This window comes from Magnolia sinica, chromosome 16 (assembly GCF_029962835.1).
Source record: "Magnolia sinica isolate HGM2019 chromosome 16, MsV1, whole genome shotgun sequence".
Classification (NCBI taxonomy): domain Eukaryota; kingdom Viridiplantae; phylum Streptophyta; class Magnoliopsida; order Magnoliales; family Magnoliaceae; genus Magnolia; species Magnolia sinica.
The window spans coordinates 56,554,491-56,573,075 of record NC_080588.1 but is presented as its reverse complement, the minus strand read 5'-3'; the positions used below and the strand labels follow the sequence as shown (position 1 = coordinate 56,573,075).

Here is an 18,585-nt window from a genome sequence, read left to right as displayed (position 1 = left end):
GAGCGAGAGAAAGACTTTTATGAGTCGCTGCCCTTCCCTCTCAGACGTCTCTCAACTTTCGACCGGTCTGTTACTCTGATCCGTCGCGTTGGATCCAAAAACGAGCTCGTCGTCCATTACCCGGTATTTGTTGGAAAGAGGGGGTGGATCGTGGCAGTTCATACCGTCTGTCCTGTATGAACACATTTTAAGGAATTGACGGTCCTGAGCCATCACAGTAAATTTGAGGATATCGTTCGTATGAAAAGAAACCATATGATCCTGAAGGGCGCGGATTGGGTACTACCCTGCCTGTGCCCAACTAGTAACGAACAGGGGCTCTTAAGGGCCACTGTGAGATATGGGTTTTATCCACACCGTCCATCCATTTTTCGATATCATTTTAGGGTACAATCCTAAAATTGAGACAGTTCCAAGACTCAAGTGGACCACACAATGAGGATTAAGAACTTACTGTTTAAAATTTTTTGGGGCCACAAAAGTATTAGATCAAGCTGATATTTGTGTTTTCCACTTCATCCATATCTATGTGACGTTATGAGTTGGTTAGATGGCAATTAAACATCATGATGGGCCCTAGGAAGGTTTCAATTGTGGGTGTTATTATCACCTCCGCTTCCTGTGGTGTGGTCCACCTGAGTATTCGATCTTCTTTATTTTTTGCCTTGCAGCCTAAAATGATATGAAAAAATGGATGGACGGTGTGGATAAACCTATACATCACAGTGGCCCTTCAGAGCCCCTGTCCATTCCTTCTGGAAGCATCATCAAGTGTTCAGTTGGTAAATTTGGGGCCTCTGTTAGATGATCCGAGCCGTCAAACAGCGGGTCCCTACCACGGATGGTGGATAGTCTTGAAATATTCATAGATTTAAAAAGATTTTCATACTCCAGTAGGCAACCGTTAACCTATAAGCCACTGATCAAAGGGTTATTATCGTCTCACTTGGGATATTTTTTATAGATTGTACATCTACCGTCAGATCAATCATGTTAAGGTTTTGATCATCTAAACATGGGCCCCACTTGCATGAACTGGAGCTTCAAGATTGGATGATGCATCAGGGCCTTGTAACTTCTCTGCCATCCATTGATTGGACCTACTAGATGGACGGTCTGGATCCAAACGTGTTTGTTACTGGGAGATGAATGCCCCTGTCTCGTCCAGCGCGCAGAAGGGAAAGCATCCTCGGTTTCACGTTATGCCTCCCAACTAACGCAATCGCATTGGTTGGTTGTAACAATGCGATGGCCACTCGCGAGAGTAAGGATTTGAGAAATATTCTCTGTTTATATGTAGATGTGGATATTTTTACGTAATCTAGTCCGTCAATAAGGTGGACCACCAGTGAATATACATTATCCAAGAAACTTAGATCATTCTTCTCATCATTTAGGCCATGAATTAAGAAATGGATGGTAAAATCAAATTATCCATCCGTTTTGCATTCTGAATGCACATGTGGCCTTCGGACGGCCAGAATGTTTTTGATCTATCTGAAATTTCTACTGGGCCCATCTGGTGGATGGGACCTCCCATGAGTGAACGTTAGCGCGTGCGGAAAGAATTGGAATTGCGATTCTACTCTCGGTAGTTGCCGGCCAATGTTAATAGCTAGTCTTTGAGAGGGATTTTTTTTCCTCTACACGTACTCTGTATATTAATATTTATGTACAGCCCCCATTTTTTCCATCAATAGATCATTTATGTAAGTATCTGAACCGTTCAATAGTTTCTAAACACTACAAATATAAATTTAGAAGAAAATAAAGCCATTATGATAATTTTGAGCTATGTTATGAAAAATAAAAATACAACCAATGGTTTGGATAAAAATTAGGGTTTTTGGACCACCTAAAAGGTAGATCAGTATTTTTTTCATGGTTAGTAATCTTGAGATTTCATCCATATTTTCCAGCGGCCAGATGTTCTAGGGACACGACAATTTGGTGGAAAAGATGGGATTGCATGTTAAAGTTCACATCCATTGATTGTTTTTTTTAATCAGTTTATTCGACTCTTGTTTTTTTCCACAGGAAGGCTAATGGCCTACGGCTTATCCTGCAAGATCCACACACTTGTGCTGTGGGACCCACCGAGAACAGTCAATGATCAAAACCACCGATGGGACAATCCTAACCACTCTATCCGGGTAAGAACGACCACCATGTTTAATCTAGAAGAAGAAGAAGAAGAATGACAACCGTCATTTTTGGGCCTTGTTCTAGTTAGGGTCATTTGATCCGCTAATCTTTCGGGCATGGAACATCCACTAGGCTGGCCAGGCAGGATGTAACTTGGATTGGGCTCAATCCTTACATGACTAGCCTAACCCAAACTCTAGGTCTTGTTCGATTAGTTAGGGCACGAGCTAAATGGCCTTGACCTAACTTAGAGTGAGTTTATGCTTGGGTCAAAGACTTGGACTGCCCATGTACAACATTTCAGTACAAAAATCATAATTTAGATGGAAAATAAAAATTATGATTGAAATTATGTATACCATACTTTAAATTGTGTCCAATCAAGGTTTATAATTGATTTTGTTTATCATATGATAAAATAACAACTTATTTAGTTGTGTTGGGGTTCATTCTAGGTTTTATGTTGCTTGGGCAATGTTAAATCGAGTCCGGATCCTTTTTAGAATGATTAAATTTTATTTAGTTGAGAGGTTGGATAGGAAACATGTGAAAAGCTTAAAACTCTATTTAAATTTATTTATTTTTTCATTCAGTGATGTAAAATTCTTTAGGAAATTGATTTCCTAAAAATGTAAGATCAACTAAAAGATATAGACTAATTTTTTATTTTAGAAAAATCAAAAAAATATTAAGTTGAGATATATAAAAATACCAGCAACCAAACACCCTGAGATTCATGATCTAAATTGATTAAGACTTACATTCAGAGTGTTCTAGTGGATGATGATGATAAGCTTACGATTATTATTTTAGTGATAAAGTTATTTGATGGTTAGATGTTTAATTTTATGTATTAATTTATTTAAAACAGTTAAATTAATCTGATATTAAAATTAAATTGAATCAACCCTCTTAATGGAAACTCATTTATAATAAGAGTGAAATAAATTATATGAAATTGTGGTATATTTCTTCCAAAAGATATTGCATTAAATCTACCCTGTCCATTAGAAGTGCCTTCCATGTTAGTTCATGGGGCAAAAAAGCAACCCAATGGAATTTAAGTTGGCTCCAACATAAGGAACCATTGGGAGGGGATATCCAACTAATGAAACCATCCCCACCATTTGTGGGCCCACCATGTATATGTATCAAATGCACTTTAAGATGATAAAAGGATAATAGGGTCCTTTACTCTTGCTCGGGTGGTAGACTCTCAGGAGTTTCAACACCCGGTCAAGGGTTCAAATACCCACGTGGTGAAATTCCACTAGCGCGAGTGTGTGGGGTGTGCGTGTGTAATAATAATAATAATAAATTTTAAAATTAAATTTTTTTTTTTTTTTTAAAAAGGAAAAGGATAATATAAAAATTAGGCTTCTTACTTTGGGGCCATCTATATTTTTTTGAGAGGCGTTATATTTGGTTTCTATGGTGAGTATGAGGGACAGAATACAATGGACGGGTATAACTGATGCACAGTTGAGGTGGGCCCCAAAGACTCTCATATCAGTACCATCGAAACCATCCAATAAAAATAGACAACTAGGACGAATGGTCCACATTTTACAAGGGCGAAATAAGTCTATCAAGATCATCTTATAGGAAGGATGACCCTATGAAATGTAGATCACAACTCGGGCCCCAGATTTAGAATTTGTTGTGCCAAATAGAGAAAATGCTCGAGACTATATTATACAGTACTCTGCACTACCATCGATTATTCATGCACAAACATCAACATGCATGGGTGGTAGACATACTTAGCCGTCCAGATGGTGGACCCCACTGTGGATAGGGAATAGAAAAAAAAAAAAAAGAAAAAGTAACAAAGAATGAAATTGGTAGGGTTTGCTTTCTAAGCATACATTCGATGACTATCAATTAAATTGATAGGAGCCAGGACACGCCTAAATCCTAACCGTCCAGAGGGGGGTGCCCCTCAAAAGATGTCTCCCATCTGAAGGGGAGATGGACATTAAGGCATCGTCAATCCAATAATGGGCCCACCCCATGGCTCAGGTAACCGCGCGTATGGATGCATAGAAACGCATATGACAAATGCAGAGATGCTTCCTATTTCTGAGAAATGCCAGGCTAGCTGCATGGAAATATTTTGTAGAGGATTGAATGCACAGGTGTGAGAAATCTGGTCCATTCATCAGGTGGGCCTGATTAACGTGCCCCTTATATGATCTGTATACATTATACACATGTGGGTCAATTGATTTTATTGACCAACCTGACTTTTGAGCAATGGCAAGAACAGGATGGCCCCACCTGATGAATGGTACAAGTATGTTATTTCATGTGGGCTATGTTTATAAAAAAGAAGGAAAATAGAGAATCCAGTACATGTAAAGTACTGTTTGGTAAAGGTATCAATCACCATCAATCCTAAAAGTGGCTGTCAATCGATCAATCACAGCTGTCCATTTGATAGGCCCTATAGATGGATCAGTGCTCTCTTAGGCTTTGTGGAGCCTGATCATCATCAAAGATGTAATGTTTATCCAGCTAGCACTTTTGCGGTCCAGAGAGAGTTTGTATTGAGATCTGCTTCTTCGTTTTTTGCCTTTGAACCCTTTGAACAATGGATCAGTGTGAATCCATGAATATACTGAAACCAAAAGGAAACTGTATAAATGTCTTTTGACTTCGATATTGCCATGTGTGGTTGAGAAGGGATATCTTCTCCCAATATACTCAATAGTAATAACCAAGTATTTCTAATCACTCCTAACTAGAGTACTTGGTTCTTGGAAAGGATGTTGCCCATAGAATTCAATCTAGGTGGTAGAATTAGAGCTGTGCCTCTAGAGCTTTATGCAATCCAAGGCTACTCACAGTTACTGGGTTGAGCCACTCACCCTGTTAAGTGGATTTTTAACTAAATCTAAAAAGGGAAGAGTAGGAATCAAGATCACAACCTTTGCTTATTTCACTGTCCCAACCAGCAAGTTACAATGAAATTGTTTAATTTCTGTTTCTGTTTTTTTAATACTTAGGCCTTGTTTGGTAGACACCTAAAAAATGTGTATATGATTTTAGTTAATGGTAATTGTGTATTAGATATCTTGATCACTGTAATTTTGTATTATAGCAAGATCTCTAATGCATAAATGATATGAACTCATTTTTAGGAGTCTACTAAACAGTCTGACTGGAGTGGAGTAGTTTTCAGGTTTTTAAACTTTGGTAACCACTGCATGTTAGAGAGAGAGAGAGAGAGAGAGAGAGAGAGAGAGAGAGAGAGAGAGAGTCTTTGAACTTAGTTGTTTTGGGGTTCTTCTTTAAGATCATTTACCTTAACAAATATCAAAGACCAGTGATGAAAATTCAGTGAACAACCTTAAGTTACTGGGTTTGATAAAAAGGCCACACCATGGCACAAATGAATACATTAACCTCCTTAAACAAAATCCACCAACTCTCATTAAACAAAATCCACAGTTAAAAATGGAATTTTGCCATTGGAGGAAGGTTTTAAATAGAAGATTACAGGCCCTCTTGAGAATATAGTTTGCTTTTTACTGGAGGATAAGCCCACAATGAAATTTGGAAAAATTGTCCCCCAACTTTCTATTATGGAAATTACAAGGCTCAATTTAACAAACCCATGTCAAGGATCATAAAACCACATTTTTGAAGAGATTATAACTGTTGAAATCCTATACTTAAATAGAGGATCAAGGCCAGCACCATGCTTAGAAGGCTCTTGCCAAGTGCATGCTATTGTGCTGGAATATAGCCATGCATTTTGTGGCATGCATGGTGTTGTGTATGGCTCGGGCAATATCTCCAATGGCTGGCACACCATATGTGTCACACCATGTGGAGCGACTCATGGTGCGACATGTGGAAAGGCCAAAAATAGAAAATTCATCAATATAAGTAAAATATCTAAATAAGGGCTATGACATATGCTGCATACATTTCGAAATGTGGAGGCATCTTTTTCATACTTGCGAGATATCGGCAAAATTTCACGAATTGATATAACAATCATGTGCATGGATGTACAACTTAAATTGGAATATTAAAATTTGATTCATGCAATGTTTTTATGGTTGATTTTGTTTCAAGCACAACTTATAATGGAAGTAACATAAATGAGACATCAATATCATCTACTATCAAAGACACCGAAATGGAGAAAATGCATCGAGATATAATTGTTTTCTCGCAGTTTTGTCATATCGTATCGAAGCCACGATATGATGGACACTACGGTACTTTCATTAGTCAGGTAGGGGCATTTTGGTACTCTTTCGAAGAGGGAAGCTCAAACGTCGCAACCGTGGGCTAATATCAGCCGTCGATGACATCCACAAGCGACGGTTGTTAATTCGCCATGGTGGTTATTAAATGACTAGCTATTTTCATATCCCTCTGCCCCTGTCTCTCTCTCTCTCTGTCATGTGATGTATGTAGGTGAAGAAGCAATGCAGAGATTTCAGGAGAAGAAGATTTCTTCTTTAATGAATGAGCCGCTATTCTTCCCAAGAAGCATGAAAGCTCCACTAAAATCTTATTTGGTGAAGGGGCAATGGAGGCCAGAAGAGGACAGGTCAAGTCATTTACTATTCATATTGATTTCTTTTTTTCTTTTTTTCTTTTCATGTCTTTCACTCAATTCTATTACTAAATCAATGACCCATTTCAACAGAATGCTAATGATTCTAGTTCAACAACATGGGTTGAAGAAGTGGTCCCACATCGCATCGATGCTCGATGGTCGCATTGGAAAACAATGCAGAGAGAGATGGTATAATCATCTTCGCCCGGACATCAAGGCGGGTCCCCGTATCTTTTATCTCGTATTGAGCAGAAGATTGCACAAATCCAATAGTTAAAGATCTATTAGTTCAAAACTATGATTTCTCCTCTTGATAGAGCCGTTTGATTGCACAATTTGCATGTTATATTCTGTATAATTAGATATCGCTTAGTTTGAATCCAGTTGTTTCTCCCTCCTTCATTAGACTGGTCACAGAAATTGCATGTTATAATCGATGCACATAGCTTAGTTTGAAAGCAATGGTTTCTTTTTGCAGAAGGATACATGGACGGAAGAGGAGGATAAAGCATTGATTGAAGCACATAAGGACTTGGGAAACAAATGGGCTGAGATTGCAAAAAGGATTCCTGGTCGAAGCGAGAACTCGATCAAGAACCATTGGAACACTACAAAGAGGAGGCAGTTACCAAAGAGGAGGATCCGGAAGACCGCTGAGAAAGGTCGGCCAAGCATCTTATTGCAAGAGTATATACGGAGGACAAGCTTGGGTGTAGAGGAAGGTGAGGAAGGTGAGGAAGGCAAGGAAGGCAAGGAAGGCCAAGAAACCAAAGGTAAATGCACTGATGAGGCCCCATCCCCTTCCTTGGTGAGTCAAGATTTCCATGCTATTGGAGAGAAGCAAACAAGTGAAAAAATGCAAGTGCCATTTGATGATATGGACCTTTCTCTGCTCTTCAATTGGGCCTCTGCTACTACAATTTCCTCCACTTCCTCTGGTTCTCTATTGGAACAACAAGACCCGTGCATGGGTTTTGAAGAATTCCCTGTGGAGTTTGAACAGGTGAAGAGAGAAATGGACCTGATAGAACTGGTTTCTTCCTCAGTAAACATGAGTAACTGGTAAGAATCCATGTGTTAGATGTTCTTACTTGGACAACTTAGAGGTTTAGACTTATACATGTTTGTCCTTTATTGCTTTCTAAATTTAAAACTGTAGGCCTTCTTCATCTCACTTAATTCTTCTCTCTACATATATTTATTTATTTGCTTGGTTTTCGAATTGCCAGCATTTTAGGAATAAATGGTAATAGTAATTTCTAATGAAGGTTTTACAATTTGGGATTTTAGGAGTAAATGGTTCAAGATGAGGTTGAAATCAAACATGAAATTTAATGGGTGATCAGTAATATAGTTTAAGAAGATAGGAGTGGAAGTTTGGCAATTTGAGAAATAATGGATATGAATGTTTCAATAAGATTGCAGATTTCATTGGACATTTCAGGCATACTGGCATGAATAGGGTCTAAATTTAGTGTGTGGGGGTGATGTCCTCATTGAAAAGATTATTATTGCCCTAATAGTAAAACTTACTATGACCGAATTACCTCTGTATGGAAAAATAAAAATTTAGGGGGTGGAAAATAATACTGCCCTCACAAACTTGTAATCTAATGGGCATGGAATTTTCAGAGTAGAAGATGTAAAAATGACAGAAGTAATTAAAGGTAAAACTGTATTGTACAACCAAATATTATCTTAATAGTAGTAAGCACGTATGTACAACTGTACAATCAGGAATTTTCTCTGTAGAGGTGACAAAGGATATGCATGCATTAGTAGAAATCAAACATAAATATTTTGATTGCACATTTGCTTGTGGAATGGAATGAATCTTGATGCACATGCATTCCTAGAAACGAAGATTGTTGATTTTGATTTGTTTTCTAAAAAATCTAGGCTTCAGGGTTTATTATTTAAAAGAAGGTTTTGGAGTGGTGGAAAAGGTGATGGATCTACAATTTTGAATCAGTGGGCCGCCCCTTTGGATGGAATTCCCCACCAATTCTGTTGATTGAAAGTGTCAATATAACTATATGATCCATCACCCTTTATTTTAAGTCCAGAAAGATTTGGATGAATGACCTGGAAGAAAGCCCAAAGATGGAACAGTTGGATTGCTGAAATTTTTTAGCATTGACACGTGTAGCCTAGAACTGGTTGGTCTGGGTTGCTTGGTATAGTTACAATGGTTGTACCATACACAAAATGGCGCCTGAATGTACTCTAATTCATTTTCTAAAAACTAATAAACACCATGGAAGCAGCATTCTTTCAACTTCTTTTAAGCATCACTACTCTACCTGTCTTATGTTGCTTGGGCAAATCAACCTTATCATAAAGGTAGGGTACTTGCATTAGATCATATGATGTAGCACACATCTATTCACCTTAAGTCATAATTTTGAGAATTGTGCTATACTACCTACAGATCATTTGTCCTTGTAAATCATTATTGTATCATAATCTGACAGTGTTTTGCACAAGAACGCTTTTGGTTGCATCAATAACATGAAATTTCATGATTAATCAGTCTAATTTGGTGCAAATTTCATGTTTTTTCATGAAATTCAGTGCAACCAAAAACACCCTAAATGATATTTTTGATGGATCTAGTGATTTAGATGGAGAGAATGATCACCATTCATCTGAGTTACAATCTCTCAAAGCTGAGAAAAGTCACGTCACTATAGAAGTTGACAAACATCAACTCATGAAACCATAGAAGAGCAAACTTCCATCAAGTCTCTTAGGTTCATAAAGAAGGCATAAGTAGGATTCATACTCAAATAAATAAACCATCAGATTTAGGAATGAATCTGGAAAAAAGTGCAAGAGAAGATGGATAATAACAAGAGAAACCATATTTTCAACTGTATTTAATAATCCATGACTTAAAATTCAATGTATAACAAGCAACACGTAAGGCCCTCAAATACAAAGAACAAATGCACCTAGGTAATAGGCCATAAAAAAGAAAATATCCCTTTACACCCCTCAAAAAGGCTTGTGTACACCCTTCGCAACATCACTTCCAAGCCACAAATTATTCCACCTCGGGGAATGCACAAAAGCTCTCTTTAATCACAACTTCCAAGCCACAAATTATTCCACCCCGGGGAATGCACAAAAGCTCTCTCTTTAATCACAACATTTCCCGACCAACAACAACCAATAGATAAATGAACCTAAGACTGCTAATAGTTATTCTCTTTACAACCTAAAACTGACACCTGACTGGAACTAGAGATACCTTTCTACCTACCTTCGACATTTACATGCTACCTCCGTGGATTGACTAAAGCTGCAACATTTTTCCCGAAAGGATGGCTGCGCAGAACAGGGAAATGCTTCCGAACAAGGTCAATTATAGTATCACGGATGGGGCCCTGCCATCATGTTGAGTAAAAAGAATAAACCATTAGAATAAAGAAACAAACCAAATTTTAAAGCAGAAGCCCTCTAATAAAGGAATTCCAAAATGGTTGTCTAACCACCATACCAGAAAAAATTGGCCATTAACGACCCGATTACAGCTTGTAATGGCCATAATGGCATTATGGCGCCGAAATAGGTTTTTTCTTTTCTTTTTTTCAAAAAAATAAAAAAATGTAACAGCCATTACAGCCTGTATTGTAACGGTAGTGGCAGTGACCATTACAGACACCATTGCCTAAAATCTATAGATGTGGGACACAATTTGGTAATCAAGCTTGTTGATTAGATGGGCCCCAACTTGGTGGGAGACGCAGGAAAATCTCCCAGACTCGAGCCCCCATTGGTTGGTGGTCCACAAATAGATGATTAAAAAGAAAATACAGCAATGGTCAAAATTGAACGGGTGAAAATCGAAGTTTGAAGAGCTAGGCTCCTCCCCTTGGGTGTGGCAACCCAAATCCACAATGGGGAATCAGATCAACGATCCAAATCACTAAATCATGGGCCTTCATGTACAGAAAGGGAGATCCCTCAGCAAACTGTTTATTTGCTGATGCAATTCCTCATCTTCAAAAGTATATCATAGAAATGTCTATGGACAGCATGAGGTCAGTAAGATGATCTAACCTTTGAGACAAAAAATGCCGACTGCATAACATAGTTACCATAACAATGCTGTAGAAGTGTCGCAGCAATTGGAAGCAGCTCTCTAATAACCAATGCAGCTTCCTCTTCACTCGATTCCTTCAAACATTTCTCCACTACATTACTGCTAAACTTCTGCAAAGATAGGTGAGCAAAATTTCCTTGTAGCTGTCGAATAACATTGGTTGTGAAGCGCGGTATCTTCATTTCCACCAAATATTGCACAACATAATTGCTAAAGAAAAAGAAAAGAGTAGCGAAATCAGGTTACATCCACAAGAAAATATGCATCAATGGAGAACATAACTATGGTTAGCATTAACAGACCCAAATTGATTTTCTGAAAGAAAAAGTGCATTCTCAGTAATTTCAGATGCCAGTTGTTCTCTCTGTTCTCCATGGGTGTGTTCTAGGCATCGTTGGATTACACAGCATCCATGGCGATTTGTTGCAACATCAACGCAATGGTCCAGCATTGCATTTGTAAGGTGCTGCCAAAAAAGAAATTCCATTATCAGCAAAACTAACAAAGGTGTATTGTTGTAACAACCTTAGTAGATATGTAACCTGCATGATAAGTGGATCATACTCATTTCTGCACCACCACATGATCTTCATGGTGGGGCCAACCTTTGTGCATCCACATACTTGTATTTGACTTCTCATATATGAGAGAGGAACTTTGTGTAGGGGGGGAATAAGCAAAACACAGTGGAACCTATCAAATAGATGTTTCAAGGGGATGATTGAAACTATTTTTCTCCACTTGATCTTCACATGTTATTGATCAACTGATTAGGATCATCCAACCATTACAAATTTTGACCGTATGGATGAATGGATGGAAGTTTGATTACTGGATCTTCACATGTGTAGTCTACAAGCTTCAGGCACAATCCAAAAGTGCCCATGAAGGTAGGCATATTATCATTGACCCAAATGTATATTAGGACTCCATTTTGTACACGTGCTAAGGTGTAACATGTGCACGACATAATAGCCATTAAAAAGGTAGGCCCCATCCTGAAACATGATGATCCAGTCATCATATCATAAACACCAATATAAAACAATGAACTACTGGATGTCTGAATCAACATACATGTGGCCCAGCTGATGAGTCAGCTGAACAGGGAAATTGTAATGGTAGGGACCACTTTTTAAGAATTGACACTACTGGAGTGGTCTTCTCCAAAGGCAACAAGCAGGAAAAGGAGATTAGATCACCAACCAGAGAGTCATAGAAAGCCCCCCCCCCCCCCCCACCGGCAGGGGAACCAACCACCTTAAAACCACCAAGCGGTTCACAATTTTTTTAAAGCTTACTTTCCAAAATCACCTCCATGGTATTTTATTGTGTGAAACCAGACTTATAAATGTTTTTGAAATATAAACTCACAAAATAGTTCAGACACTCAAGCAAATTATGGTTGATTTTAATAAACAGTTAAAAAGGTATATTTTCCTAAAAGAGATGCTTGTTGTAGAAGCAAGTTAACAGAAGTGGTATAAATAAAATTGAACACAACTGTATGGTCATGTGCGCAATGAATTTACCCTGGCCTACAACATAGAGACAGAATGGAAGAGATAAGGCTAGTTTCTGATTGCAGATACACTAAACTGTGTCTATGCACAGTGTGAGAGGGAGGATTAAACCAAGAGAAAAACCGCACTCCTTAATACCAGGATGTGTACCATCACACAACACAAAAAACAGAGCAGAGGGACTAAGGAACTTCAGATGAAGTCTTTTAGACTTCATAATCATAAAAGTGCATGATTGCCTAGACTAATGTTCATGAGTATTGAAAAATCAGTTGTGACAACTCATCCACAGGACACTTGGAAGAAATGCACACCAACCCAGACCATCTATATCACAGGCTTCATTGTGCATGGATTATAGCTAAATATCATCCAGTTCAAACAACCTGAACCAGCTTTTGGCTTTCATCCTTCAAATATCATCCAGTTCAAACTATGCTTGTCTGGTTTTCCATGCATCATTGGTAGGAAAACAGAGTGCAATCTATTAACCTGCACCATTCTAGGACGTGACTTGGTATTAATTCAGAGTAACTTCTCATCTTCTGTCAACTAGGCCTACTCAGGGTCTGAGTACAATAAAAATGTGTAGATGAAGCCTTTGAATAATATCCGAAGAGATTGATGACACCAGAGGAATAGAACAGAATCCAGAAAATTACACTCATTATAATGATCTGTAATGTGTACTTCAGTCCATGTTTTTCCTAATCTTGTTGGGAGCCAATTAAAATGTTGTGGTGGCTTTCATCTAACAACTCATTTCTCTACAAACATTGTTCTTCTTAAGCTTAACATGGCCCCAATTCTGATTTCAAAATGGATGGCATTAATAGAGTTTACTAGTTCTAGAAGATTTAGAATTTCTGAACCTCTTGTGAGGTCATTAAAAAAGTTGCAGCCAACGGGTTAAAATCCTTTCTCAAAATTCTGTTCTGGAAAGGGTCCTTTGATAAGTGTAGAGCCACCAGTGATGATATTTGTCTACATTTGAATGGGTCGACCATTGGGATGAGTTGGATCAAGTGGGTCATGGAGAATGACCTGTCATTTATGGATCACTTTCCACGATATCTAATGGAAGATGTTATGCTTGTTTAATAAAAGATACTTGGGTGGTGCGCCACACATAGGTCCATCTACATTGGACCAAGATGCATTTAGTAGAGGACAAAAGGCAATGGTCAAATTAGGAGATCCAATCCATTGATCTCTGAAGAGTTACAAAAGCGTGGATACTGGTCTGTAAAAGATTGTGGATTTAGTGAAAGAAGATCATTTTAGTAGTCCAACAGAACCATAGAGGGTCCTATCACTTATTTGGTGGGTCCCATGACTTCAACCAATGACTATCAATCAAAAACACCAGCTAAGTCAACAATCAACTCGCCCATTACTATGAAAAATTTTAGTGGCAAGAACTAAAAGTGTAAATGCTGGCTTCCACTGGGCATTGAACTGTATTTTGTTCTCTCTAATTATTATCTGCTTTTATGTTGCCAAGAGAATGAGCAGAAAGGCGAAACAAAGAACACATATCTATTGCCTTCAACATTCCATTCCCATATGGAGTTAAGACACTGGAACAAAGATAACAGGAGCATGCATGGCGAGAAAGTGATTCACATCCTAGCTTCGGCAAATTAGTATATATGTCATTTCATTTTTCTTTGTCACAAAAGAAGAATTCAATCAAAGTTACACTTCTTATCCCATGACTAAAAGACCAAGACTGAGGATATGATATGTGGAGTTGGACTAACACTAACTACCATCTAGAAGAAAGAACCAAATGCAAAGGAATCACAAGAATCCACCTAGATAATAACATTAAGCTCGGTTATACAAGGAATGAAAACCCTCTTCAAGTACTAGAAGAAGCAGAAATTCCTACTGATTCTTTACTAATCCTTTCACACAAATTCCTATTGATTCTAGCTAATCCTTTCCTATAACTGCTGTCCTACAATCAAATCTCCATCGGTCTAGCTATCAAATCTCTATCTGCATAACTATCAAAACCCCATGATTGAATGACAAGAATTTGGATTACCCAATAATCCGATTTCATAAAAAACTAAAATGAGAATAGAGATGAAAAGGCAGTGAACCAGACAAGAATAACCCAGCCCAAAATTCAACAGACTCCTATTTGGATCATTAAAGCAAGTCTTAAAAATACAAGGTAGATAGCTTCAAATGTTTTCAATTAAAAATATTTATCGATACACAGAACTTTTGTGACAAGCCCCTGTTTGGTAACAAGACTAACAGATATCAAGTAATGCAGATATGGAACACCTATTACTCAAGGCAAAGAAATACTATTGGCACATATCAAAAAATTCTACCAAAGAAATAGTTATAATTCAGATAAACTTCATCAGAAATTACCTCAGTATGTTCCTTAAAGTTTTTGAAGCAATACAACATGACATGATGACCATTCACATCATTCGTCAGAATGCTTGCATCAGGTGCAATAGCCGATACAACCAGGGATTTCTGCTGTGGGGTTGTGAGATGTTCTAACAGCTTTTGCACTGCACGAGTTCTGGAAAACAGGAAAAAAGTTCATTAATCATCTCTGTTATTGAAAGGCTCGACTCCTAAATCTCTTTAAAAGCCAGCTATTGCTACCTGCATATTCTCCCAACATGTGCCAATGTGATATATAGATGAGAGATCCAGTTCACTCATCAGTCGGTTCTGACTGTGTTCAGTCATTTGGTGGGCAACAGGTGTATAACAAATCTAGAAAATTGGTCAGCTCATCTAATTGCCAATTTCATTATACATCCACAGTCCAGGTGATGGCTAGACGACCTCGATTCTTCAGGCCACATCACATGCAAAGCGAGACCCACAAAATCAATGATTTGGATGTCATACAGATACCACATTGGCCCATTTTGGGAGTGTGGGAATCAAGATCCTACTCTCACTGACTACCCATCATCTTTCTTGTTTCTCTTTGAAAATTTTAATTTCAATCAAGATTAAAGAAATTATACCCGTGCGTATCAAGACATATACTGGAAAGCTCATGTTCATTCTCTGTCAATGCAAAGACCATCTCCAACCTCTGTTCATCATTACAGAATTCTGCGAGCTTCTGAATAAGGTAATTCCCAAAAGGGTCGACCATCAATTCGGAAAGGTGATCTTTCAGCTCCAAAAAGATGGCATTGATGTCATCCAATCCCCCCAAATCGCACTTGTCCTGCAGTAACCGACAACAAGCTTGGTCCTTTGCCATAGCCGCTATATGTCCAATAAATTCATTCATGGAATAGTACTCAGCAGGCAGCTGCAGGTTGCAGGGGCGTTGGGGCCGTGGAAGAACACCCACATTATCAAATCGAGAAACAGACCCATCTCTGTAATTCTTTTTATCAGTGGGGGGACCGGACCTGCCTTTGCCATTCGAGCATCCTCTGATATACTCCCTCTTCATCCGTTGGTGGTCCAGCGACGATTTCACAGCCGAAGAGCAGCAACCACAGCAATGCGGCAATCTTCCCAAGTCAGCATTAGGCAGCTCGAAGCCGGCATCGATAGCATTCAATTGGGGAGCAGAGAACCTGGGGTCAGCGATGCGTGAACGGAGAATGGTGGCTTCCTGGAGCCGGATATAGCTGTCGAGCTCAGCAGCGGCAGCCCGTTGGATTTCATAGTAACTGAGGGGGGATAAATGGTCAGGATTGATTGATGGGGATTGAATGGAAGGTGATCCGATGGGTTGAGATGTAGGAGCGGTGGGGTGGTAGCAAGGAAAGAGAGTTTCAAGAAAAGATGGGTTCGGGGGGTTAGCTTGGGAAGCGGCGTTTGGATAGAGGGGGTGATTGTTTTGGGAAAGAGAAAGAGATGTTCGTCGTTGAATGAAGAATTGGCTGAAACGATTGAAAAGTTCTTCTTCTTCATCATCTCTTAGTAATCTATCCATCTTGAAAGAAGATGGAAGATCTCCAAACCTTGAAAAAGAATTAAAGAGTTCAAGGTATAGGAGTTTTGGAAATTTTATAAATTTCAGAGATACTTAAAAAAAGTGGGAAGTGATAGAGGTTATTGGAGTATTTGAGTTTTAGAAAAAGAAGGAAACGGAAAGAGATTTTGAAATCTCCTGGAATTTTAAAAGAATATACGAGATATGTTGAATATTTGAATTTTATATAAAGTTTCCTATTAAGAAAAGTGATAGAGATTGATATGGTTTGAATTTTAGAAACAAAAAGAAATTCTAAACAGAGAGATTGCATGAAAATGAGAAATAAACGCTTTCGGTCGTGCATGTGGAATAAGACTGGAGTACTTTACAACTAGAGCTGGGCATCGGACCGAGTCAGATCGGATTCGGTCCAACTCGATCCTATCCGAAATGTAGGGCGGCTAATCCGAACTCGATCCGATTCGAATTCGGATCCGGGAGATCTGACTCGACCAGATCCGATTTGCAGTTGGTCTGACCCGAACCGAGTCTGACTCGGTTAGAAAATCCAATTCGGATCGGGTTGAGCACGATTCAGATCAAAATATTAAATGGTAAAAATCATCACCCTTGCTGCTATTTCCGTTGTGGTCCATTTGAGATTTAAATATGATTCAACCTTTTCTCAAATGCTCTAAAACGACCAGCAAAATTGAATAAATGGTTTGGATATAATAAATACATCATCGTTGGGCCATGTAATTTTCATCTCACTTGAGCCGTTCGTACAACTCAGATCTCCAGGCGCAGGCTTTTCTCTCCTTTGCGGAAACGGATTCGCTACTCCCCCTGACACCAGCCCCGTGGCTGATGGTCGGTGCTCCGTGGGCCCCACCATAATGTATCTATTTCATCCATTCAGTTCATACATTTTTATAGATCATTTTAGTGCTTGATACCAAAAATTAGATGGATATAAATCTCAGGTGGACCACACCACATGAAAACAATAGAGATTGGATATCCACCATTAAAATATTCGTAAGGCCTACTGTACTGTTTATTTGACATCCAATCTGTTGATTAGGTCATACAGGCCCGGATAAGGGAAAAACCAAAAATCAGCTTGATCCAAAACTTTTATTGCCCCAAAATGTTTTTAATGGTCGACACTTATTCAAGACTGTTTCCTGCAATGTGGTCCCCTTGAGATTGGAATATACCTCCTTTTTGGTCTCATACTGTAAAATGATCTGTAAAAATAGATGGACGGAATGGATGAAACACATACATCATAGTGGGGTCCACATAGCACCGACCACTAGCCAATCCGTTTCCCTCCTTTGCACGACACGTGGTGCAGACGTGCTCTGCACGAAAGCACAAGGAAAGGGTTGGCTACTCCCCCTGCCCCCAGCCCTGTGGCTGATGGTCAGTGCTATGTGAGCCCCACCATGATATATGTGTTGCATCCATTCCACTCATCCATTTTTAAAGATCATTTTAGGCCTGACACAACAATTTGGAGGGATATGAATCTCAGGTGGACCATACCAAAGGAAAACAATAGTGATTGGATATCCACCATTACAATCATACTAAGGCCTAGTGTACTGTTTATTTGACATCCAATCTGTTAATTATGTCATACATGCACAGATGAAGGGAAAATACAAATATCAGCTTGATACAAAACTTTTATGGACCTAGAAGGGTTTTAATGGTCAAAGCTCATTTGACACTGTTTCCTGTAATGTGGTCCAAATGAGATAGATATTTAACTCATTTTTAGTCCCGTATGATAAAATTATATGGAAAAATATATGAACGGCATGGATGAAACAAATTAGTCATGTTGGGCCCCAGAGAGCACTGACCGGCTGATGGCAGGGAGTAGCCAATCCGCGTACGAAAACGAAAGCTAAGTGGCGGTGGCTCGCTTAGCAAGAAAGCACAGCGGCGTGTAGTGCATAGTGCATTGCACTGTATTGACATTAGCCAGTCCTGTGAGTTTGATCATGGGGTATGTGTTATATCCAAACTGTTCACGCATTTTGCGAGCTCGTACTAAGGCTTGAGACAAAAAATAAGATAGATCTAACTATCAAGTGGACCACGCGAATTGTTTAAGTTGAAAATAATTATATCTGCTGCTAGTTGTGGTGTGGTCCAGATGATCTTTAGATATTAATCATTTTTTGGATAATATTTTATAATTATCTCTAAAAATATATAAACGGTGTAGATATAATAAATACATCTCAGTGGGGCATATAACTTTTATCTCCTTTGAACCGTTCGT

General features: G+C 38.8%; 2 protein-coding genes across 2 annotated transcripts in view; one reads left to right on the top strand and one right to left on the bottom strand.

Annotated features, from left to right (window-relative positions):
• Positions 1-6,559: 6,559 nt before the first annotated feature.
• Positions 6,560-7,912, top strand: LOC131229410 (transcription factor MYB98-like). Its single transcript, XM_058225366.1, has 3 exons — positions 6,560-6,715; positions 6,815-6,941; positions 7,203-7,912. Exons 1-3 carry the CDS (start codon positions 6,570-6,572, stop codon positions 7,788-7,790), a joined length of 861 nt encoding a protein of 286 aa, XP_058081349.1. The 5' UTR covers positions 6,560-6,569; the 3' UTR covers positions 7,791-7,912.
• Positions 7,913-9,566: 1,654 nt separating this feature from the next.
• LOC131228867 (putative pumilio homolog 8, chloroplastic) overlaps positions 9,567-18,585 on the bottom strand; it is a 34,888-nt gene continuing 25,869 nt past the window's right edge. Inside the window, exons 3-7 of the mRNA XM_058224716.1 lie at positions 15,370-16,329; positions 14,750-14,909; positions 11,135-11,298; positions 10,790-11,042; positions 9,567-10,113 (exon numbers count right to left, since the gene is read on the bottom strand). Coding sequence (XP_058080699.1) covers positions 10,006-10,113; positions 10,790-11,042; positions 11,135-11,298; positions 14,750-14,909; positions 15,370-16,329 — 1,645 coding nt within the window. The 3' untranslated portion in view covers positions 9,567-10,005. The remainder of the gene's footprint in view (positions 10,114-10,789; positions 11,043-11,134; positions 11,299-14,749; positions 14,910-15,369; positions 16,330-18,585) is intronic.